The following is a 20,621-nucleotide window of genomic DNA, read 5'->3' as shown; positions in this document are numbered from 1 at the left end:
GGTTAGTGTAGTACTCACCAATAATTCATTAATTCATTAGTCCATCTGTTCATTTGGACGCTAATTGAGTTGAATTTGGTAGTGAGAGCATGGTGAAATTGTTAAGGTTAATGACTCGGTGTTTTACAAGACAAAATGCATTTGATGTTCAATTGATTGCTTGAGTTGTTTTATTGAATAATATGAATATTTAGCTACTTAATTTCATGGAAGAGCATCTTTGTTATTGCACTAATGCTAGTGAAACTGATGACATCCTCATCAGTTTGGATACATTACTCTGCTCCAAAAAATTCTGTCTGCCCTCACAAATCCTAGTGCTTTGATGTTCCAAACATCACACACTGCATCCAGAAGGGGAAAATTCTTTATGTAAACTTGTCTTATGGTATCAAAATCACACAGCTTCTTTAGCATTCATTCACACTGTATGAGTACATGTTGTTTCTGTGAGCTCTGTCCTTGCAGATCCGCTCAGAGGCTCCTAAGAGTCTTGGAATTGACTGAGGATTCTTGGAAGGCAATGGAAGAAAGAGATGGGAGCTAACAGGATCAATGGGATATGGGAAAATTTGAAAAAATTTGTTTAGACACCAATTCATTGCTTCTGTTTGAAGCATCTAGTTACTGAAAAAATGTATTATCTAAGGACAGATGTTGCTGAATTCTCTTTTCTCCCTGGAGAATTAAATAGTCTGTTGCATTCACGGTAATGTTTTACCACTGTCCTTCTGAGTGGCTGCATTCAACTGACCAACTAAAAATCTTCTGGTAGAATATCTGGAATAAGTATCAAAACTTGTTTTGTGCCAGTAGATATTAGTAGTGTGGCACTCAGTTTTGTCTTTTTAGGGGAAAAAATCAAGATCACTGGACAATCAAACAGCTGTGGTTTGGGTCAGTGATGCAATCTCACTGATAAAATTTGCAATATTTGATATATCTTATCATGGACATTGCAGAACTGGTTAATAAGGCTTCTGATAAATAATGTCTTGAAGACATTATTATTCTTAGCAAAACACAGTTATTACTGCAATGTGGTGAGCCTCCCACCTACACAACATCTGTCTAGCATCTAACTTTAGATCTGTTCATTCAGTGTAATTTTTTTTTTTAACACTAAAATTTAAAGTGGGAAATAGGAAGCATTGAATCAAGAAACAAAAGCATTGATAATATTTGATTGTGAATGACATTGTCACTGGGATTCATGACTTCCAGCAGGACATCATTAGGGTGATCTTCCTGGAACTTTGTGTTTCTGCATAATTTGAATGCTCACAATTGATCATAAAATGTTACAAAATGTTCTTGCACCCTTCACACAACACAACCAAGAAAAGCTGTTCTCTCTGAGATGTGCTGAATCTTACTGAGCTTCCTATTTCTAAGTTCTGAGACTTTGGGAAGATCCTCTGTCAGGTTTCAGGTTTCTGACTTGGGCCATTCCTTCCTAAACTGCTGATTCTGCTTTCAATGTAAAAAGCACCAAGGGAAAACGGCAGAAGAATAAAGCCAGGCAAGTATCCTGACATCCTAAAAGTTGCTTTCTTTGTGCTGCAGTCTGTGATTGCTTTACAGTGATTATTTCAATTCACTTACTAACATAAAGAAGAAAACATTAAATTAAAAGAGATGAGAGAAGTGTGCTCGTATTCTTTTCCTTATGACTGTTGGCTGGGTTTTTTCTGGCTGCAGTTGAGTTGAATAATAAAATAACTTGTGCAGCAGTGATTCCAATTCTGCCTCTCCTGTATTCTTGTGCAGTCTTGTTTGGCAGGCCTTGCTCATTTTGTCCAGCATTGGGTAGCTTTGCAAGGTCACTGCACATCTTTACCAGAATATTCAAACAGAAAATAGATGTGCTTTTGTTTCTTTTCTAAAAGGTCTTTAGTGAACTGAAATGGTGAAAATACAGAAGAAAAGACTCTTGTCAGAAACTCCTTCTGACAAGCCTGTTTTCCAGTGTAGGGGCATTCTCACTTCAAACACGTGTTAAGCTGTGGGAATTGCAGAGCTTTGCTTTATAAAAATAATTTTAAAGAACCTATTTTATGTCTTTTGCATCAGTGAAACAAACTTTTACATTATTTTCTAATCCTTTGTGGATTCGGGAGGTGATATTTGATTAGATATCTCCAGCATTTGCTAGAAAGGGTAAAGCTACCCTGCTAGTGAGATGGAGAGGCAGGAAATCTTTTCTGCAGTGTATTTGCAGCCCTATGGGCCTTTATTAGTGAGAAATCCTATATGCCTGTTATTATTTCATCAATTCAATCTGAACCACACTTTGGCTTCAATCTGTTCTATTCTACATAATCTACTTTTTCAGTAAATCTGCTTCAGTCTGCAGTACCCTCCCACAGTAAAAGTAATCCAGATAGATGATAATAAGCCATATTTTAATCTATGAGATACCTTTTCCATTACTCTCTCTTTGATCCTTCTTACAGTCAAACCTCTTGTTCAATCAACCTGCTAGGCAGTAAAAAGAAGGGGAAAGAGATGGCCTTTTAGCCTAGGTGAGGTGAAACAACTCTGTCACAAAGAAATGCAATTGTATATTTTCTGCCAGGACACCCTATGCCAATTGCTTGACTTAGGGAAAATGGAAGAAGGAATTAGTGAGAGCCTGCAGAGCAGATTTCAGAGGTTTTTGTTCTTCTCGCTGCTCTCTCTTTATCTTTTCTCCTGGCAGGGCTTTCTCCATCACGCTATGACAATTTTTTGGCACTGGTGTTGAATACAGATGCAGACAAGTCCTGGTGCACTTGTGAAGCCTCTGGGTTTCTGGGTAATAATTTTGGGCACTGCACAGCTTCAGAGTGTGCCTTGTGTGACTTCAGCCTCCCAGCTGAACCTGTGCCCAGGTGGATTCTGAGGATGTGCGGTGTCTACTTTGTGTTTCAGTTGCCAGACTCTGCACATTTGTGTGTATCCTTCAGTTTTCTGCAATTCTACTTTTTGTGCTGTTGTACTACAAAAAGACAGAAAGAGTGAAACAGGTTAATAGCTCATGGAACACACTCAGCGTGTGTTTGTACTGGACAGGTAACAGAGCATAGTGTCAGTCCTGATGCAGCAAAAGCAACCCCTAAATTCTCACCTTCTAGACATTTTTCTTTGGTCTGTATGAAGAAAATAAACATTTTTCTCTTGGTTTACATCCTTCTTTTGTGTATTTGCCTTGCAGGCTTTAGCAGTGTAAGATTAACACATTTATACCTCTTGCCCACCTGTACAAATTTCAGAATTTTATTTCAGCTTTCTGCTCTCACTTGCTTCCTCTCTGTTTTTACTCTTCTTGGTGCCTTCTTTTGTCTCCTGTGCAGTATAAAACTGGTGCCATGAATATTGTGAAGTGCTGAAGGGCATTGCTGGCCTGAGTATGGACAATTCTGACAAATATTAACAAGGTCAAACTGGATAAAGAACTACAGTCTAAAGATTGTTTTTCCAGATTGAGCATCTTTGTTGCTGAGTGGAGAAACCTCCTCCACTGCCTGTTACTTTCAAAACAAACAAACAACAAAAAAGCCTCCCCTCACCTCCCCCTCCTCCTCCCACCCCCAGAAAAAATATTTCTGGAGATATTTGTGTATTGTCCACCAGGTTAAGAACAGAAGGATGTCTTCTTGTAAAAGCTTGGGAACATTCAGCAGGCAAGAAAAATGAGTTTGAGTGTGGAACGAGAGTATATTAAGGAATTATTACCCACATAATTTGAGTACATAAATTCACAATTTCTCTAACTGGTAATTTTACTGTTTCTCAAGTAATAGTCAAGAAAACAGAATCTCTTCTGGATTCAGCTAGTAAAAAAAAATCACATGTATTTGCAGAAATAATTCTAGTTCTAAGACAATGTGTGGCAAAATTTGATGTTTTTTTTAAACTTTTTAATTTAATAACAGCAAAATTGATCTCTAAAGCATGTTTTGGTATTTACTGTTTTTCATTAAATCACCAGAAGTGCTGTGGGATTTTATTCGTGATTTAAAATGCATTGGTTGAAAGTTGGCATATAAATTAAAGGTATAAGACAGTACACAAGGGATGGTGAATTTAGTACATTTAAATGGTGAAACATTTTGTTCACCTAATTAGTTAAGGAAGGATAAGTTAAGTTAGAAAAATGAGTGTAGAAAATCAGAAGTGAATTTTAGTGCAAGTGTCCATCATAAATAAGCAAGAGTAAGCCAGATTTGGGGTTTTAAGAGATTTTAGCCTGCATTTTCGATCTCCATTTAATTGATTCATAAATCAATTAATTACTGTCACAAGACCCGAGGGCAGCAGGAAATTGGGTTCAAATTAAAAAGAAAAGGAGGCAATTTGTTTTAAGATTGAAAGTTGAATGTTCAATCGAAGTTTAATCAGAAGTGACCCATTATTTGAAAAGTAGAACATCAATGTCGTTCTAATTTCACAGAATGCTTCATTAAATGAGTATTGAAAAGACCAGGTTAACTGATCATTCCAAAAGGAACACAAGACAAAGGAAACTCACTTCCAAGTACGTGTTATGCTTGTTCATTTCTCTTCTGAAGAGTTCATAGAGATACCAAAAAATTTCATTGGGAATTCAAGGATTATTGGGGTGATCCTTTGTAGATTGTAAAGTTTTTTTGATAAAAGCATAACTTCATATCAGAAGAGAAAATCTTCTTAATCCATTTGGGTAGCCATGAACTTAAAGAAAAATTAACAGAACGTGATGAAAAGCAAAGGCAGAAATCTTCAAAGCACTAGTGGAAGTTGGGCCTCCTAAATTTTAGGATGTTTCACAGCAGTCTGATCTTGAAAAGGTTTTTCCATAACTTGATGCTATCTCCAGAGCATTCACAATGCATAGAAGGCTGCCCTCTGAACAAGGTGAGGGTGATGCCAATGCCTGGCTGGGGCAGAGGTGATGATTTGTGTTTAGGAGGTGAGTGTGGGAGAGAATGAGGACAACAATTGCTGCTGTAGCTCCTACTGTGGCTAAAAAGCATAAAGGAATAATACAGTTGGTTTTAATATTTTTGGATTAGCAAGTCTTTCTCCTGGTGTGCATTTACTAGAAATTTGCTTAGCAAATTGCTGTTCAAAAAAAGCCAAAATACAGCACTCATTTGTGAGCTTGAAACAACGACAGAGAAGTGATTCAGTTTCCAACTCATGGAAGGTGTTGCTCTTGCTGTTAAATGCTGAGAGGTGCTCTTGGAACATCATCTGGATGCCTCTCTCTGCCCTGTGCTCCCTGGGATAAAGAGTGGGTTTCTGTTAGCTGGGAAGCTCATGCAGCTTTCTCTGGTGAGCATCGTGCTTGAAAAACAGCAAAAGGCAAGAGAAACAAAGTTGGCCTTTCTAGAAGTTCCTTATGGAGGAGCTTGTTAAGAGGGGAAAAAAAAAAAGGCAAAAAAGAAGCAGCCACAGCTGTTTTAAACATTTGCTTTTACAAGTGCACAGCAGGATGATTTCAGATGTCAGCAAGTTATTTCAAACAGCAATCCTTTTCAGGATCTTTGCAAGAAGGGACTTGATTCCTTCATGAGCAAAACAACTCATCACTTGTGATGTCCAAGTTGTTTTGGTTAATTTGCTGATTGTAGTCTGTGTAACTTGAGTTCTTCCAGAGGCAGAGGCTGAGGCAGCAGCAGAGGCTGTTGGTTCACCTGGCCCAGGTGGGCTCTGGAGTGGGGTGGGAGAGAAGCCAGGTGAGCAGTGCCTCTCTGCTTTCCACGCAGCTGATCCACCAAACTTTAGATTCTAAAGATACTTTAGCAATAATCTGACCTTGTGTAGCAAATCTAATTTGGTAGTCACTCCCTCCACTGACTCTCAGTGAGATACTCAAGAGTGAATATAAATAATGCAACTCTCTTTAAGTTATTGATTGCATTTATGTGACTGATGATGATCAGCGTTAGCACCACCACAGCAGAATGAGGGTGTTCCTCAGCAGCCCCCCAGTCAAATGGCAGGGCTCCGTAAACTGCTGTGCAAACGTGAAACAAAGATGAATAGTTTTGAGTTAATGCTGGAGTATGTACTTAATCTTTGTAATAAATGACTTTGTGCATCTTCTCCCTGAGATCTAAAAAAAATTCTGAGAGAAAACTTTACTTCATTTATTTTTGTGATGTTTCTGTGACAAGTTATGCAACACACAGATGCATCACTGAACACATAAATTTATATGAAGCACTGCTAATTATATATTTTATTTTTTTTTAAGAAAGTGGTGGGAGTTTGCTACCAGAAATAATCTCCTAGAAATCCATGGAAATACTGATAGAATATTGATCATGAAGGCATTAATTTACAGAAAAATTCAACAAGCAAATTTACCAGCAATTTAATGTAATGCCTGCTTTAGTCATATGGGCACCTTTGAGGCTTAGAGGTTTGTTTTGTATTGTTTTGCCTTTTTTTCCAGTCCACTTCTTGGTATTGGTTTCTTGTTTCCTTGTGACAACAAATGTGCAAATAATGTCTTGCTTTTTTCACAGTACAAGGAGAGATGAATATTCTGTACAAGCAATATATTAGATTGTTTGGTGTTAAAAGAGTGGTCAAGCTAAAGTATATAATTTCAGGAAGTTGACAAAAATCCCTTATTATGTAGATAGATGGTATCAGTGGATGGAGAAGTAGGATGATTGCAGAAGAAGAAAGAGTATTCCTTGGCTATTGTGGTTACATTTCTCCTGAAGACTTAAATCATAACCTAGTTAATAAAATGTCTGATTGCTGCTTAGCTCAGAATAAAGCTGTGTGGATATGTATTTTTTTTTCTTCTGGTAGGCAAAATGTTTAGCTGCTTTGGGAAGCATAATTACAGAGATAACTGCCATTCCAGAAATAAAGTAATGAGGCTTGGGAAGTTTTTGCCTTTCTCAGGGAGTTGGAATCAGTTAATGAGATCAGTGAAATAAGTGTCATAACCATCAAAATTTAAGAAAGATTTGAAGGGTTTCTCAATCTATCAACAAAATCCAATAACCAATTGAAGGAGGAAATCAATGTGGAATCCTAAAAAGCCCCTTTCTTCTTTCTCACAGAATTCCAGCTTTCTCTCTGAAGCTCTTTTTCCCGTACATGCAACAAAAACTGAAGAGCTGGATCCCTCCTTCAGCCTGCACGAGACCATTGCAAAGGTAAGAGAAATAGAGATCTCATTTATACATACTTTACTCTTTAATTTGCTAATAATTTTGAAATATAATCTATTTATTTCCCTGTGAATTCTTTGAATATAGTTAAAGATTGTGGAGTTCTCTTCACTGGGATCCACGTTGGGAATATTCTTTACATTGGTCAACTTGTGTGATCAAAGCAGTTTCACGTGCAAATGCTTCATTTGAAGCTATAACTTTTTATTCTTCTTTTTCACTGCATATCACTCACAGTCTGCTTTGCTTGTATGACTACTCAGGCTGGGGGAAAAGCTTGTGATGATTTGAAGCCCTTCATCTCCATTAGGGAATAGGATTTTAGTGTTTCTTAGGTTTTTTTCCATGTATATGGGTTGATACTAAATAACAGCATAAAAGTTTGAGTGTAATTTTTTTACATGAGGGTTGGTGTAAGTACTAATAACCAACTGCCTGTGCCTTGTGCTCTCTGATGTCAGTGGGTACCATAATTTCATGGACATTGAAAAGGAGGAGATTGCTGAATGTGGCAGAAAAAAATGAACGAGTGAAATGCAGCTATTAAACAGATGGATCTGTAATCTGAGTGCTTAGAAGATCTAATTTGTCAGAACAATTCTCAGAACAATTCCTATTAAGATCTTGGCACTGAAAAGGTGGATTTAGGATGGATTGCTGTGGGAGCCATGCTGATCAGAAGCATTCAAAGAAAGAGAAATCTCTAAGCTTCCCAGTGGCAAAGAACTGAAACATTCAGTAATGTGATGCAGTACATAACCTGGTGACATCTTAAGTGAGATTTGCAGACCTTGTAATTTCAATATAATAATGTATATAATATCAAGTATTGAAATGGAGCAGTGTGTGCTTGTGTGGCAGAAAAGGGTTTTTCCCACCTGACCAGAAGTCAGATAAAACTCCCTTTTTTTAAAATGCACACTCAGAAAAGCATGTGCTATTTTAAAATAAATTTGATCAGTGTTATTCAGCACAGTGTTTCATGGTAACCAGTCAATTCAGTGATTAACCAGCTCGAAAATGCTTTTGTGCCCACTGTCTGCTCACCAGAGCACCCTCATAAGACTGAGATCATGCAGTTCTGAAAGCTGGAATGGCAGACCCCTAACAGGGGATGCCACTGGAGCCACTTGCCCAGAACCATGAAATAATCTCATGTTGATTTTTACTCCATCAGGCGCCAAAGTCACGAAAGGCACACCAGAAGTGACATAATTGGTTTTATGATGAGATATGGGTGCTGACAGATAACTGTTGAGAAAATTATTAGTGAACCTGATTATTCTACACTCCAGTTATGGAATTGCATAAAGTAGAACTACTCTAATGCAATTAAATTCTAAACATTAAACAAAACAGCAAGAGGGAGGAGTGTTTCCATTTCTAAAGGAAATAAGGGGGTTTTATGTAACATACTATGATATTTCTATTTTTTTTCAAATATAAACACTTCCAAGGAGATGACAGGCAGGTTCTCTTCCTGAAGCAAAAGGAATGAAAAGTATGCAAATGTAATGAAGAGACTGCTGGCCTGTTGGTAAATGAAATTCACATTTTGACCACACATAAGGTGCAGCACAAGAATGTTGACTTTTGTGGCATTTTCTAACAGGATCATACTGGTCTGTTCCTTTGAAGCATGGAAGGGATATGTAGTCCCATTTTCCCATGTTTAGTCCCATTAATTTTCTAATATAGGGAACACTCTTTCAAATTGGCAATGCAGTGACATCCATGACTTTGGTAGTTTCTTTCTCTGTAATCTTTCTAGAAATGAAAATCTGTGTTTTGGTGCATGCTACCTCTGCCAAGTATTTTAATCTTCCTGCATGGTGTCTCCAAATGAGCTTGGTTTTGTTTGGTTGGTTGGCTTTGGTGGGTGGTGTTTGTTTTTGTTGGGGTTTTTTTGTCATGCCAAGATAAGGCAATATATCTAAATTAACATGAAGGTCTCAACCTCTTAAAATTCCAAAGACTTTTGGGATTTTGCCGATTTTGAATCAGTAGAATAGTACTGTGAACAGAATGTCTGTGTAGCAGAGTTTTATCAGAGGCGTTTCTAACAGCATATTATTCCTGGTGTAGACATTTCAACAGAGTACATTCATATTCCTGTGTTATTCCTACTATATTGTGCCCTTTTGGGAATCAGATCATTCTTGAAAAGGTTGTGCCTGGGCCTGCAAATAGTTTCTGCATCAAGGCATCTCTACATCTGTACATTCCATTGAGGTATTTTCTGTTTTCATTTAGAAATTGCCTCCGTGTAGAGACAGAGGATTTGGCAGAATTGTTTGAGCAGCAGAGACACAATATTATTCCAGTCAGAGTTACAGCACCTAAAGTGTTAAAGAGTTTGTTTGGTGTGTGCAGAACTCATCTCATTGAGCAAACAGAAGTCTGATGCATCTGAAAATATATCCTAGAAAACCCTTTGTCCTTGCAAGGCCCAGGCAGATACATGGCAGCCTTCCCCCACGTCACTATGTGGAGTGCAGTCTGGAAATTTCTCCTGCATGCTCTGATTTACATCATGAAAATGTGGCACTTTGGGTGTCCATTTTCACAGGTAATTTCTCCAGTTAGCTTTCTTCAGTGATGTATTCTGTTTGATGTAATTTTTAAAATTCCTCTCTTCAGTTGCATGTGCCAGACTTTGCCATCACCTCTCAGTCTCTTCATCAAAGGCACAAATTCTGCACAGACCAGCAGAACTCTCATGTCTCTTTGGAGATGAATTACATTATGATTTTGTTCTTTCAAAATGAATTATTCAAGCCCCCAGTCAACAAGCAGGAATATGGACTGGGGTAGGTGACAGATGCTGGATGAGGTTAACAAAGCAGAAGAACAGGTCTCAGTGTGTGAAGGGAGGACCAAGGTGGGGGCCTGATCAGTATCCATATTTCACAGTCTACTGTTGATACTGAATTTTTAGATGTGGAGTTTGACCTTGTTGTGAATCTACCAGAAATGTCTGGGCTACCATTTGTGTGCCCTGTCACACATGAAAACATGGGGTTTTGGGCTGAGAAATTGTGCTATGACTTGGGGCATCTCTTAATTTTTCCCTTTGTCCTCCCACAGCTGGCAGCAATTCATGTTTTTTTTCAGATCTCTCATCTGCCCCAAGGTGATGGAGCAGCATAGGTGCAGTGTAATGTGCCAGCTGCTGTAGTCACTCCCTAAGTTAAATAATTTGCCTTTTTTTCCTGTCCAGCATCTCATATACTGGCTCTGAGAATCCTACTGGTATTTATGGTTTGATGGCATTTGAGATGTTCAAAGCACAACTCTGTTGTCTGTGGTGACACTGTGATTACAAACAAAACCCAAATTTTGTGTTTTCCTGCAAAGCAGCACAGGCACCCATATTTCACAGGAATGGTTTGATTTAGCACATATTCTCTTAAGCACACAAGTGAGACTCTTTGTTTTACCTTTAGCCTTCATGCATGAAAGAACATATAATCCAGTTCAAGCAGAGGGTAAATACAAACCTGCTGAAAACTCCCTTCCACCAATGTGTGTTTTATTCTGTGGCTGTTGTCAGCAGCAATAAAAACAAGAGCAAATCTGGTGATAAAACCTGGTACAGTAGCTTGGTAATTGCAACTAGTAATTAATTCTGTTAATTGTGGTGAATAAGAAAGTAACAACATTCAAAAGGAAAAAAAAAAAAAAAGCTGTCTGGGGATTAGATATGAGAGAAGTGACTTTTCTGCTAAAGACATGAGGTTTTCTGACAGACAGTCACACTATGTTTGACCAGACAGCATATTCTCTATCTGCTCCAGCCTAGTTAGGGGAGATATGCTTGGAATTTTTCAGTAGTTCTTTGTTCCTAAAAGCAAGTAGCCTCAAGGACTCTTGCACTTTATACTTGAACTCTGATGGATAAAGACTAGGTAATAAAAATAAGCTGAAATTGCAGAACCCCTGGTAAAAATTTGATGAACCAGCTGTACCATCCAACACAGCTCCACTTGGTTAAGTCAGGTATTAAAAAACAGCTCTATTCCCCTACCCTCTGAAATTTTCCATATCTTTTCTGCTGATATGCTAATATGCTTCCTTCAAAATGGAAGAGTTATTACAGGACAGAACTAATTACATTTCCTCCTGTGACATATATTCATGAGGTGGTGGGAAGATGTCGAGGCTCTGTTATTACAAGATTGTTTCTGAGCGCTTTTTGGGGGTTTTTTTTGAGTCGCTGGAATGTAATGCTTTCAGCTTAGAGAATTTTGGCAACTATGAAAATATCTGAACAACCAGGAGCTGTGGTTTCAATGAATAAGAGAAAAATCAACAAAAAAATATAGCAGCCATTAGTAGCATGGCATGTGTAGAAACCATCCCTGTGGATTGTCTGTGAACATTCTCACCTGTTCAGTTCTTTGACTGAAAACAGAAAATTATTTCTACATTCCTAAAGTGTTTTTGATATTGCAATAAGAAGATGTTCTTTAAAAAGGTTATCATTGGCTTCTATCAAAATGTTTCTTAACCAGGTTGCTCTTCAAAACCATTAGTTCCTGAAGTCCTCTTTTAGACCTAAATTGTACTTGGCTACTTTTAAGATTTGTCTGCAAGTGCCAGTAAAAGGGAAAAAAAAAATCATTGCATCATTTTTCAAGCTAAGGTTGGAATTTAAGTGAAGGAGGCAAATGTGTCAGCTCCGTCTGATCCAATCAAACCACAGGATAAACACATAAGCTGATACATAATGTATCATCCTAAATCTTAGGATAGAAAGCCAGGATTGATGTTGTTTTGTACATCTCATGGAACACCCTTTTTACTGTGAATTACAGCAATCTGAATAAGCAAAAGAAGATAGGTAGGAGTGAGAGGAAGCATTGTTTAATCCCCATTCTAGATACAAGAAAATGAAATACTGTGAATCAAAAGTGGTACTTACAGTAACTGAGTAACTACTTCATTTCCTCCCCTGAATACAGAATTAAATTGAAAAATCTGATTTGTTTGGCACTGTAGACAAAGACTGGAACATTTCAAAGCTGGAGCTAGATTTCTGAAGGTGTAATACAACAAATATTTGGAATTTGCTGAAATTTCAGCTACTAGCTGTGACCAACTGAACATTTTTTCTTCTCTGTACTGAGGCCACATGCATGGGACTTACCTGCCTTGGAAAGGAACTACATTTCCCACAGCAATTCCTTCCTTTGCCATGCATTGTTTTGGTTTAGATCTGATTGCAACTCTGTCTGCATTGGTGACAGGCTCTCAGCAAAGATGTCTGTGACAGGTGTCTTATTTTTTTGGAAAGGTTTTGTCTCCTGGTTGAGGATCATGACTGTACAAAGAAGCTACTGTATATTTATTGCACAAGTCAAAAGATTGTTTTCAGTTTGCCCAGTAGTGGCTTTTTACTGTGTAATGAGTACTGTACATCCTTTGCTTTTATTTCAAAAACATAAGTTGCTGTGAGGGATGTCAAACAATTGGACAAGTGCATGCATTTTTTAAGGAAAGTCAATACATATGTTTATGGAATCATGTAATAATTTGATTTGTATTCAATCACTAAAATCAAACAGCTTTAAATCTGAACAAACCTAAAAAAAAACAAATCTGAAGCTTGCTTCTCTAATAGGTAGGAATATGCCTGCAGCTGTTTGAATATTCCCCTGTTTCCCACTACCCCGTTCTTCACACGCTTAGTTAGTGAATTTATCAGACTCTAATTTTATTAATCCATTCTTTAGCACCAGTTCTACCGTAGGGCATTTGTTATTGGCACACATGTATTGAATTGGTGGCTTTACAAGGAAGATGAATTTTTCTTTAAAGAAGATGCCAACATTCTAGAGGAATAGTTCCTTTGGGTACTCTAAAAGTACCTTGTCTGTTGTAGCAGCTCTCTGTAGGAGCTCTTTTCTGTCTACAGATCTTTTGACAAAGATGTCAAATCAGACAGCTCTTTCCCCAGTGCATTCCTCTTAAAACATTAAGTTTTTACTAACAATAACGTAGTAACTACTTTTTTTTCTTTTTTTTTTTTTTTAATTTAGTGTATTCCAATTTACATTTGAGTGAATATGAGGTAAAGTCAGAGGAACTTTAGTATGTGCTCAAGTGACAAGGAATGGAAATGGCTGCTTCCGTACTAAGAGTTAATTAGCTGGTTTTGCAAACAACTTGCAGAAAGACCTGGGGAAATACAGCTGCTAAAGTGGATGTTTCTTTGTTTTGGTTTTTAGACCATAGTTGTAACTTCCTTTGTGTACAGTTTTACAGTGTATTCTAGACATGTTTTTCTTTATATTGTTCCATTACACAGCTACGATCACATTGCAGATGCTGAAGTTTACAGACACTGAAGTTTGCTTCATGAGCTCAGTCCTGAATTCAAAACCAAGTTTTCAAGACTTTGTCTTAAAGAATTTTAAAATGACAGATTTTCTTAGGAGACTTAGCCCAATCCATAGTGGTTTTGATCTCATTTTTTAATGTGGACACCTATTTTGGCAGCAAAGTGATGGCTGAACTTTTCTGCAGCCGTGCTCTTGATGCTGAGCATTTCTTGGGATTGGAGCCATCCAGAGGGGGGGAGGGTAGGACCAAAATTAAACACCTAGATGATGCATGAGCTGTGTGTCCTGGGCAAAAGCTCCTAAGAACCAGCATATTATGTCCTGAGCTGAGCAATTGGATGCCTGAAGGAACCTTAAAGTATAAATTAGGCACAAAGTAATGTCTGCCCTTATTTAAGTTTAGCCCTTAAATCCTGGTCAAGAGCCAAAAGAAATAGCTGAAACTTCAGATTTCAATGTGCAGCCCCATGGAATTCTCTACTTGCATTTTACATTGTGTGGCACTAAGAGGAGTGGCTGGACCTGTTTCAAATTCCTGCTCTTTGATGCCTTCATTGCAGATGTGCTGTGAAAATCTGATCCCAGTGGCAGATAATCTTTACTTGAAATTCTCATTCTGAATGGTTTTTTAACTGGTTGTGTATGACAAACCTGATGTATTCTCAGTGATAAAAATCTTCAAGATGTTTTTGTAACATAATCCTGTGCATGAAATTGTGCTGTGCCCTTGTCCTTTATTTTCTCCTCTTCTGTCTCCTAATATGTTGATGTGCAGGCAGTTCAACTGGGTAGAACTGAAAAGCACAATTAAATGTTTTAAAATAGATCTCCTGAAATGAAGGATTACAGAATTAGCATGAAGGCTGTCCTTTCAAATATAATTGGACAACGTGAGGAAATTCTGTCAAATGCAGAAGTTGTGAGCCAAAATTAGTGTATACTTAAAAAAATTATGATGAGTCAAAAAACAACATAAATGAAGTTATTACAAAACCCCAGCAAGAACATCTTGTTTGTAGAGCTGTATTTGTTATGAGTGTAGTCAAAAAGAGAGTATTGCCAGTTTGCTGAGACACTCAAGTATTAAAGCAGCCAGCATTACACCAATTAATGTTAGTTTCAGAACAGATGATGAGCCTTAAATTAGAAGTACAAAATTAGAAGTGTCTTTCAGAGAATTGTGGTCTGAAGACCCTGTATCAGAAAGAGTGGGGATGGGTAAAGTGTGTTTTCTTGTTTCAATAGGGACAAGGAAAGAGATCATCCTTCAGTAACATCAGGGTTTGGTTTCCTATCTGTTCAACACCCTTGAGAAGAGAAAGGCTCTGCAGCAGGGAATGGTCTGTCTCCCTGTTTCACCTTTGTGAGCCTGAAACCAGATTTCTGTTTGCTGGATCTCTGCCCCAGACAATAGGTGTTAACAGCACTGAAAGAATTTAAGCATGTAATGTAGAAAAGCAGCACCCAGGTTCCTGAGTCCATTCCTGCTGAAGGTCACTGTGTGGGGCCTTGCAGAGTCACAGCAGGCAAGATATTCCCACCTGGATAACCTGGAGGAGCACAGGCAAATAAAGGCTCCTCCTGACCAGGGTCAGTTTGGCCTTCAGGACTCACATGTTCAAGTGGGATCCCATTTTCCATTTGAGTCCCACAGAATAGATTCAAACCTGTGGTTAACTTTAATGAGATTTAATTAACCAACAGGAGTGATCACCCCACCCACCAGCAGTTCCTTGGGCCAGGGGCTGGGTTTTGTCTGTAGCAAAGTAACCATAAAACCAAAGCAGTATAAAGGATATATCTTCCTACAGTGGAAATGGTATTTCTGTTTCATAAGCAGAGATCATATGATGGCTATGAAGCTATTTTTTATTTTAATAGCTTCTTGTAAAACTAATGGCTAGAAGTTTCATAAATTGCAGCCTAATTCCAGCCATGCACATATAATATTGATTTTAAAAGGTACAGCATCTGTATAATCTGTTGAAATAATTTTAGTTCAAAATTTAAACTAATATTACAAATTACTGCATTTTGACCTAAAGTGTTTCATGACAAGAATCCAGCAGCCAATAAATGAAAAACAACATTTCAGAACGGTGGAAGGGAAGAAAGATAGAAGTTGCTCTGGGGTAATGGAATAGTATATTCTAGTATGCTGCAGCCTTTTCCTCATCTAAAAGTGATATGACTGTGGAAATAGAGAGAAATTTCTTCAAAATCAGGTTATCAATAAAACTGTATGGTGCTTACTTTGAGAAGTCATAAAAAAAAAAAGTAGTTTTTTCTTGGATATGTGATGATTCTTCAATCTCAGAGAGTGCTTGTCTTTTCCTTAGATGAAAGAATAGCCCATTTATTTTGCTGCTGAGGTATATCAGTGATAGGTGTACATGGATTTTGCATAATATTCTGAGACAGTGCCAAAGTTCTACTTAATCTGTTCTGAATTATCACAGATAAGAATAAAATAATCTCCATGTTGCTACCATCAGATGTGATCCATCCACACTTGGGTGCTAACTTCTTTAGAACAATCAAACTCTGAATGGATAACATTCATGTTCTTGTGACAAAACAGTTCTAATTCCCAAATGGCCAAATAAATAGCAACACATTTCCACCTAACTGAGGTTTTTTAAGTTTATTCAAAGCAGTTAATTGGTAAAGTTATCCTTCTCCTGGCTTATTCGAGCTGTGTATACACACAGACTTCATGAAATTGAAATACTTGGAAAAAGATATTACTAAAGATTATCTACTCAATGATATTTTCTATATTTTTATAAGAGATGTTAAATGTAACACAAGTTTGTTTGGTTTTTTTAATTTAGAGTGTACTGACAGTTTAGGCTCTGGCAAACTGGCAGACTTTTAATCACAGCTTTGCAAAATATCCAAGGCAACAAAAAATTCACTGCCTTCTTCTCAATTAGCTTAGTTTTGCAACATATCATGATTATAAGGGGGTATTGCTATTTTTTAAATAACAGCTTTAAAAAACAAAGGTGAAGATAGTGTAATTTTTAATTTTTTTTAAGGTGTTTACTTGAGATATCATTTTGAGGAATCTATTTTTAATAACTTTGTGGCATCTGACAAGGTGCCAGCATTTCTTATCGTTCAGATTTCACTTTTTAAAACCACTGATTAGTGCCCTCTGTTAGACAAATGCACCTGACATGAACAGATGAGCCCAATGATTGGATTATAGTCCTTGTTCTGTGTTCTTCAGTGAAGTTCACTCTGGCTTCACCCCGTACAGGAGGCAGTGGTTGACAGGAAGGGTTCACATAGAAATTATTTGTCAGTCTTGTAGCTGCTCAGGAAGTGTTTGAGCCTGTAAGTGCAGGTGCACTCCTGGATTTTCAGGTACAAACTGAGAGGCAGCAGCTGCAGATCCAGCTCTTTATATTTCAGAATAAAATGTGTAGGTTTGGCTTTGTGAATGCCAGACGTATTGGGAATTCAATTATAAACCATATTCTGGATCCTGTTGGTAATCCCCCAGCACTGTGCCGTGCTTGAGATGGGAATTCAGTCCCAAGGCTTAAAAGGATGCAGAGGAGCACTCTGCAGACAAAAGGCTAAATACTTGCATTTATGCAGCTGAAAAACTTCATTAGACTCAGTGGAATAAGTGCTCTGCTACAGAAGTTCTAAGTGTCATTAAAAAGCAAAATTGATTGAATCAACATGGAGAAAAAGTTCCTTTTTCTTGTCTTTATTTTCACTTCAAATAAGGAGAACATTCCCTTGGATGGGCAGAGTTTGGGGCTCAGCACACTATGTCCTTTTATTTTTGTGTACTGCTCTGTCATGAGATGATTTGGCAAAAAAGTTTTTAATAGAAAGCCTGTTTGTAATATAAAGAATTATAGAAATAGTGTTAAAGTAGAACAATTTATATAAGTACTTAAAGAAAATGCAGCAACCTTGTTTTTAATATAATTTATTGACCTTACCATGGAGGAACATTTTTGAAATTTAAGTTGTCAGTTCAACTTTTTTTCCTGCTTTTTAGAAGTGTCTCGGGAAGAGTAAACAATTCTTAAAATAACAAGAACTACTTTCTTCCACCTGTCATTGCTACATCACTTCTGATTCCCTACCTCTTCCCTTCCTGTCACCTGTATCCCATCAAATCCTGAGCTGAATGCCAAGTTTTAACACCTGCTGTTGGAATTGGATTTTCCAAAGGCTTTGAAGCTAATGTAATAATTAAGATTATCAGATGTCTCCATCAGTTGAAGGTTGCTGAGTCTGTGTTCCCCGGTTCCCCTGAGCCAATCTGGATGCTGCCACGGAGTGAGCAGGGTGAGGTTTGATCTCGCTGAACAGGAACCATTTGGGTTTGCTGTTGGTTTTGCTCGAGGCTTTGTTTTGTTTTCGGCTCTCAGATCTGATTTGCCATTCGAGCTGTGGTGCCTGTGGGAAGATGAGAGTGAGAGGTGCATGTGGAGCGTGGCACAGGGCTTATTCCAGCGACAGCAGAATTCCTGGTAGGCTTTGAAATTTGAACTGAAAGGGTGTTAAAACTGGCCTGAGGAGGATTTGTTCTTTGCATGCCAGTTCTGTGGCAAGTTAATTCCTAGATCTGCTTAAAATGCATGCCTTAAATTTAAATAGTCCTTTCTGCAAATGTTGTTGATGATAGTCCAATAGAATTGTAGAAGGATTGTGGCTAAACATGCCATATAATGACAAATTGCTGTTTTTACAAAAAAAAAACAAACAACCCAACAACAGAGTTGCTTTGTGGATGGAGTATGATTTATTTTGAACTTTGAAGGAGAACATGAGAAACAGATTACAAAGCCTTTTATAAAACTCATTATTACATCTGGACTTCAAGAACTCACTGTAGAAATTCTGATTGGAATTTATAGACCATGATTAAGAGTTAATGTGTAAGGGCTCTGTGTGTAATTTTAATTCTGATGCTAACGTCTGAGCCCCAAAACAGTGATTTAGAAATAAATCTATTGCTTGTACTGGCAAAGTGCACAGGAAAAATAAAAAACAAATCAAAACTTGATTTAGGTTTTATTGGTAAGATTTACATATATGTTATGGTTTGTATAAATCTGTTGTGGGGTTTGTAAATAGGCTTTCAGGTTAGTAAATCCATTTGGACAATGTTTGCTGAAAACCTAAGGGATATGCATTACTTGGCATTTAGGGAGGTATATGCTTTAGGGAAATTCCTAAAAATGCTTTCCTGTTTTAGTTCTGGCAACCTTTATGGTGAGTTATTGAAAACTGAGCTCTATGGAAGCAGATTTGCATCGCCCAGTTTTATTAGGGAACCACTGGTTTTATTTACCACTAATAAACTGGTTTCATAATGCAGCTTTAGTGTTGCTCAGTACCTAAAGAAAAATTAGTTCCTGTGCTGTATGTTTAGGAAAGCTCCTTTTCAGAGTTACATCAAACACAAATCTAGTCAAGCTCGACTTCCAGCGTGGTTTGCTGTTTAGTTACTCAGACTCCAGTCTTTTTGTCGCGTGCTTTTCAATTTTTGCAAACTGCATGACTTGCCACAAGCTGTAGTTAAATAATCACAGTTTATCTAATTGAGGAAATTACATTAATAAATGAAAGACAATTTTTTTTTTTTAATGGAAAGCTGTTAAAGGGTGCATGGTTTTGGTTAGAAAGGCACTACCAGATCATTTCTTTGTACCTAATAATCTGGCTAGAAAGAGAATGCACTGTGCAGCCATTTAATGGTTTTTGCTTTCCCATTCTGGGTATTCAAGACAAGGACTGTCACCAGGAGGACAAAGCTGGTGGGAGGGCTGGAACACAGGAGCAGCTGAGAGCTTTGGGGGTGTCTTGTTGGAAGAAAAGAAGGACAGGCTCCAGTGACAGGACCGGTGGGAATGGTGCTGCTCTGTTCCAGGGGAGGTTAGACTGGATATTAGAAAGCATTTCTTTACCAGAAGGGTGGTCAGATATTGGAACAGGCTTCCTAGAGGGGTGCTCGCTCCCCCAAGCCCTGGCAGTGTTTAAAAGCCTTCTGTACAATGCCCTCAACAACCTTCTGCAGCCTTGGTCAGCCTTGGGTTGGCCAGGCAGTCACACAGAATGATCCTTGCAGGTCCTTCCCAGCTGAAACAATTCCATTCTGCTCTCTGTGGATGCCTTCTGCCAGGCTTTTTCTTTAACACTATTCACAAGCCTGGAAAGGTTTGACAATGAATTTTACACCAGCTCTGTGAAGTCTCATGGTTTATAATCTGGTAAACCAGCGCACAGCACATGTTTTTAATAATTGACTCTGGAAATTCACCTGTTCCAAACATCAGCACTGAGAAGATTATACAAGGCAAAAAGGTTGAAGTCTTAGTGAGAAAAGCATTTTGTAGATCTGCTTCATCACTAGCTTTTACTTAAAATGGCAGCAGATTGGAATGCAGTTAGTTTGCCATGCCATGTCAGAGGTCACATGGCATGAGGTGAAAGCGCAGTGCTGCAAAGTTCCTGGGAATTCCTGCATTCCTCTTCAGCTGGTGCATGGGAACTTCCTTCTGGAAGAAAGAGCCCTGATCATACAGCAGTGCTTTGCCCTCAATCAACACTTTTATCTTGGCATAAAATGTAATAATTCATGCAGTCTCCAGTATTAACAGTAGCCATTCCTAACAGCTCTATTGTAATATAAAAAGCACAACATGATAATGGATAAAAGATTATAAAATTATATGGGCACATTAAGACAGGCATGTGTGGTGGAATGGAAGATCTGATATGAGGAGCTGTTCAGCAACTGTTGCAAATACAATAAAAAAAGCAGAGCTGCATGAAAGAACATGAGTAACAGGAGTGTGTCTTTACTACATGACTGGAAAGGAAGGATTAAATTTGAATTTAAATGAACACAGCCTGCAGAATATCACGAGAAATTTGGAATCAATAATTTTCACATAGCCAAGAAATGCTTTAAGATTGAATATCTGGTCTCCCTGGTCAGCTCAAATTTGAATACCATTTATCTTTTGTGAAACTGTGATCCTAGAAAAAGTACTTCTCAGCTAGGAAAAGAGCACATAATGAGAAATACGTGATGGAATCATTGACTGAACCCCTCCATACAGCACAGTTTGATTCTGGG

At 37.9% G+C, this 20,621-nt stretch overlaps 1 protein-coding gene across 13 annotated transcripts in view; it reads left to right on the top strand.

Moving 5' to 3' along the window:
• Positions 1-20,621, top strand: part of NAALADL2 (N-acetylated alpha-linked acidic dipeptidase like 2) — a 409,871-nt gene that overhangs the window by 337,467 nt on the left and 51,783 nt on the right. For all 13 annotated transcript variants that reach the window (XR_005257965.1, XM_038145641.1, XM_038145644.1 and 10 more), the window contains one exon: positions 7,050-7,145. Coding sequence is in view for 12 of the 13 variants with exons in the window: in XM_038145641.1 (XP_038001569.1) it covers positions 7,050-7,145 (96 nt within the window). In the remaining variant the exon portion in view is untranslated. The remainder of the gene's footprint in view (positions 1-7,049; positions 7,146-20,621) is intronic.

This window comes from Motacilla alba, chromosome 9 (genome assembly GCF_015832195.1).
Source record: "Motacilla alba alba isolate MOTALB_02 chromosome 9, Motacilla_alba_V1.0_pri, whole genome shotgun sequence".
Taxonomy (NCBI): Eukaryota; Metazoa; Chordata; class Aves; order Passeriformes; family Motacillidae; genus Motacilla; species Motacilla alba.
This window is presented reverse-complemented; position numbering and strand designations above follow the sequence as displayed.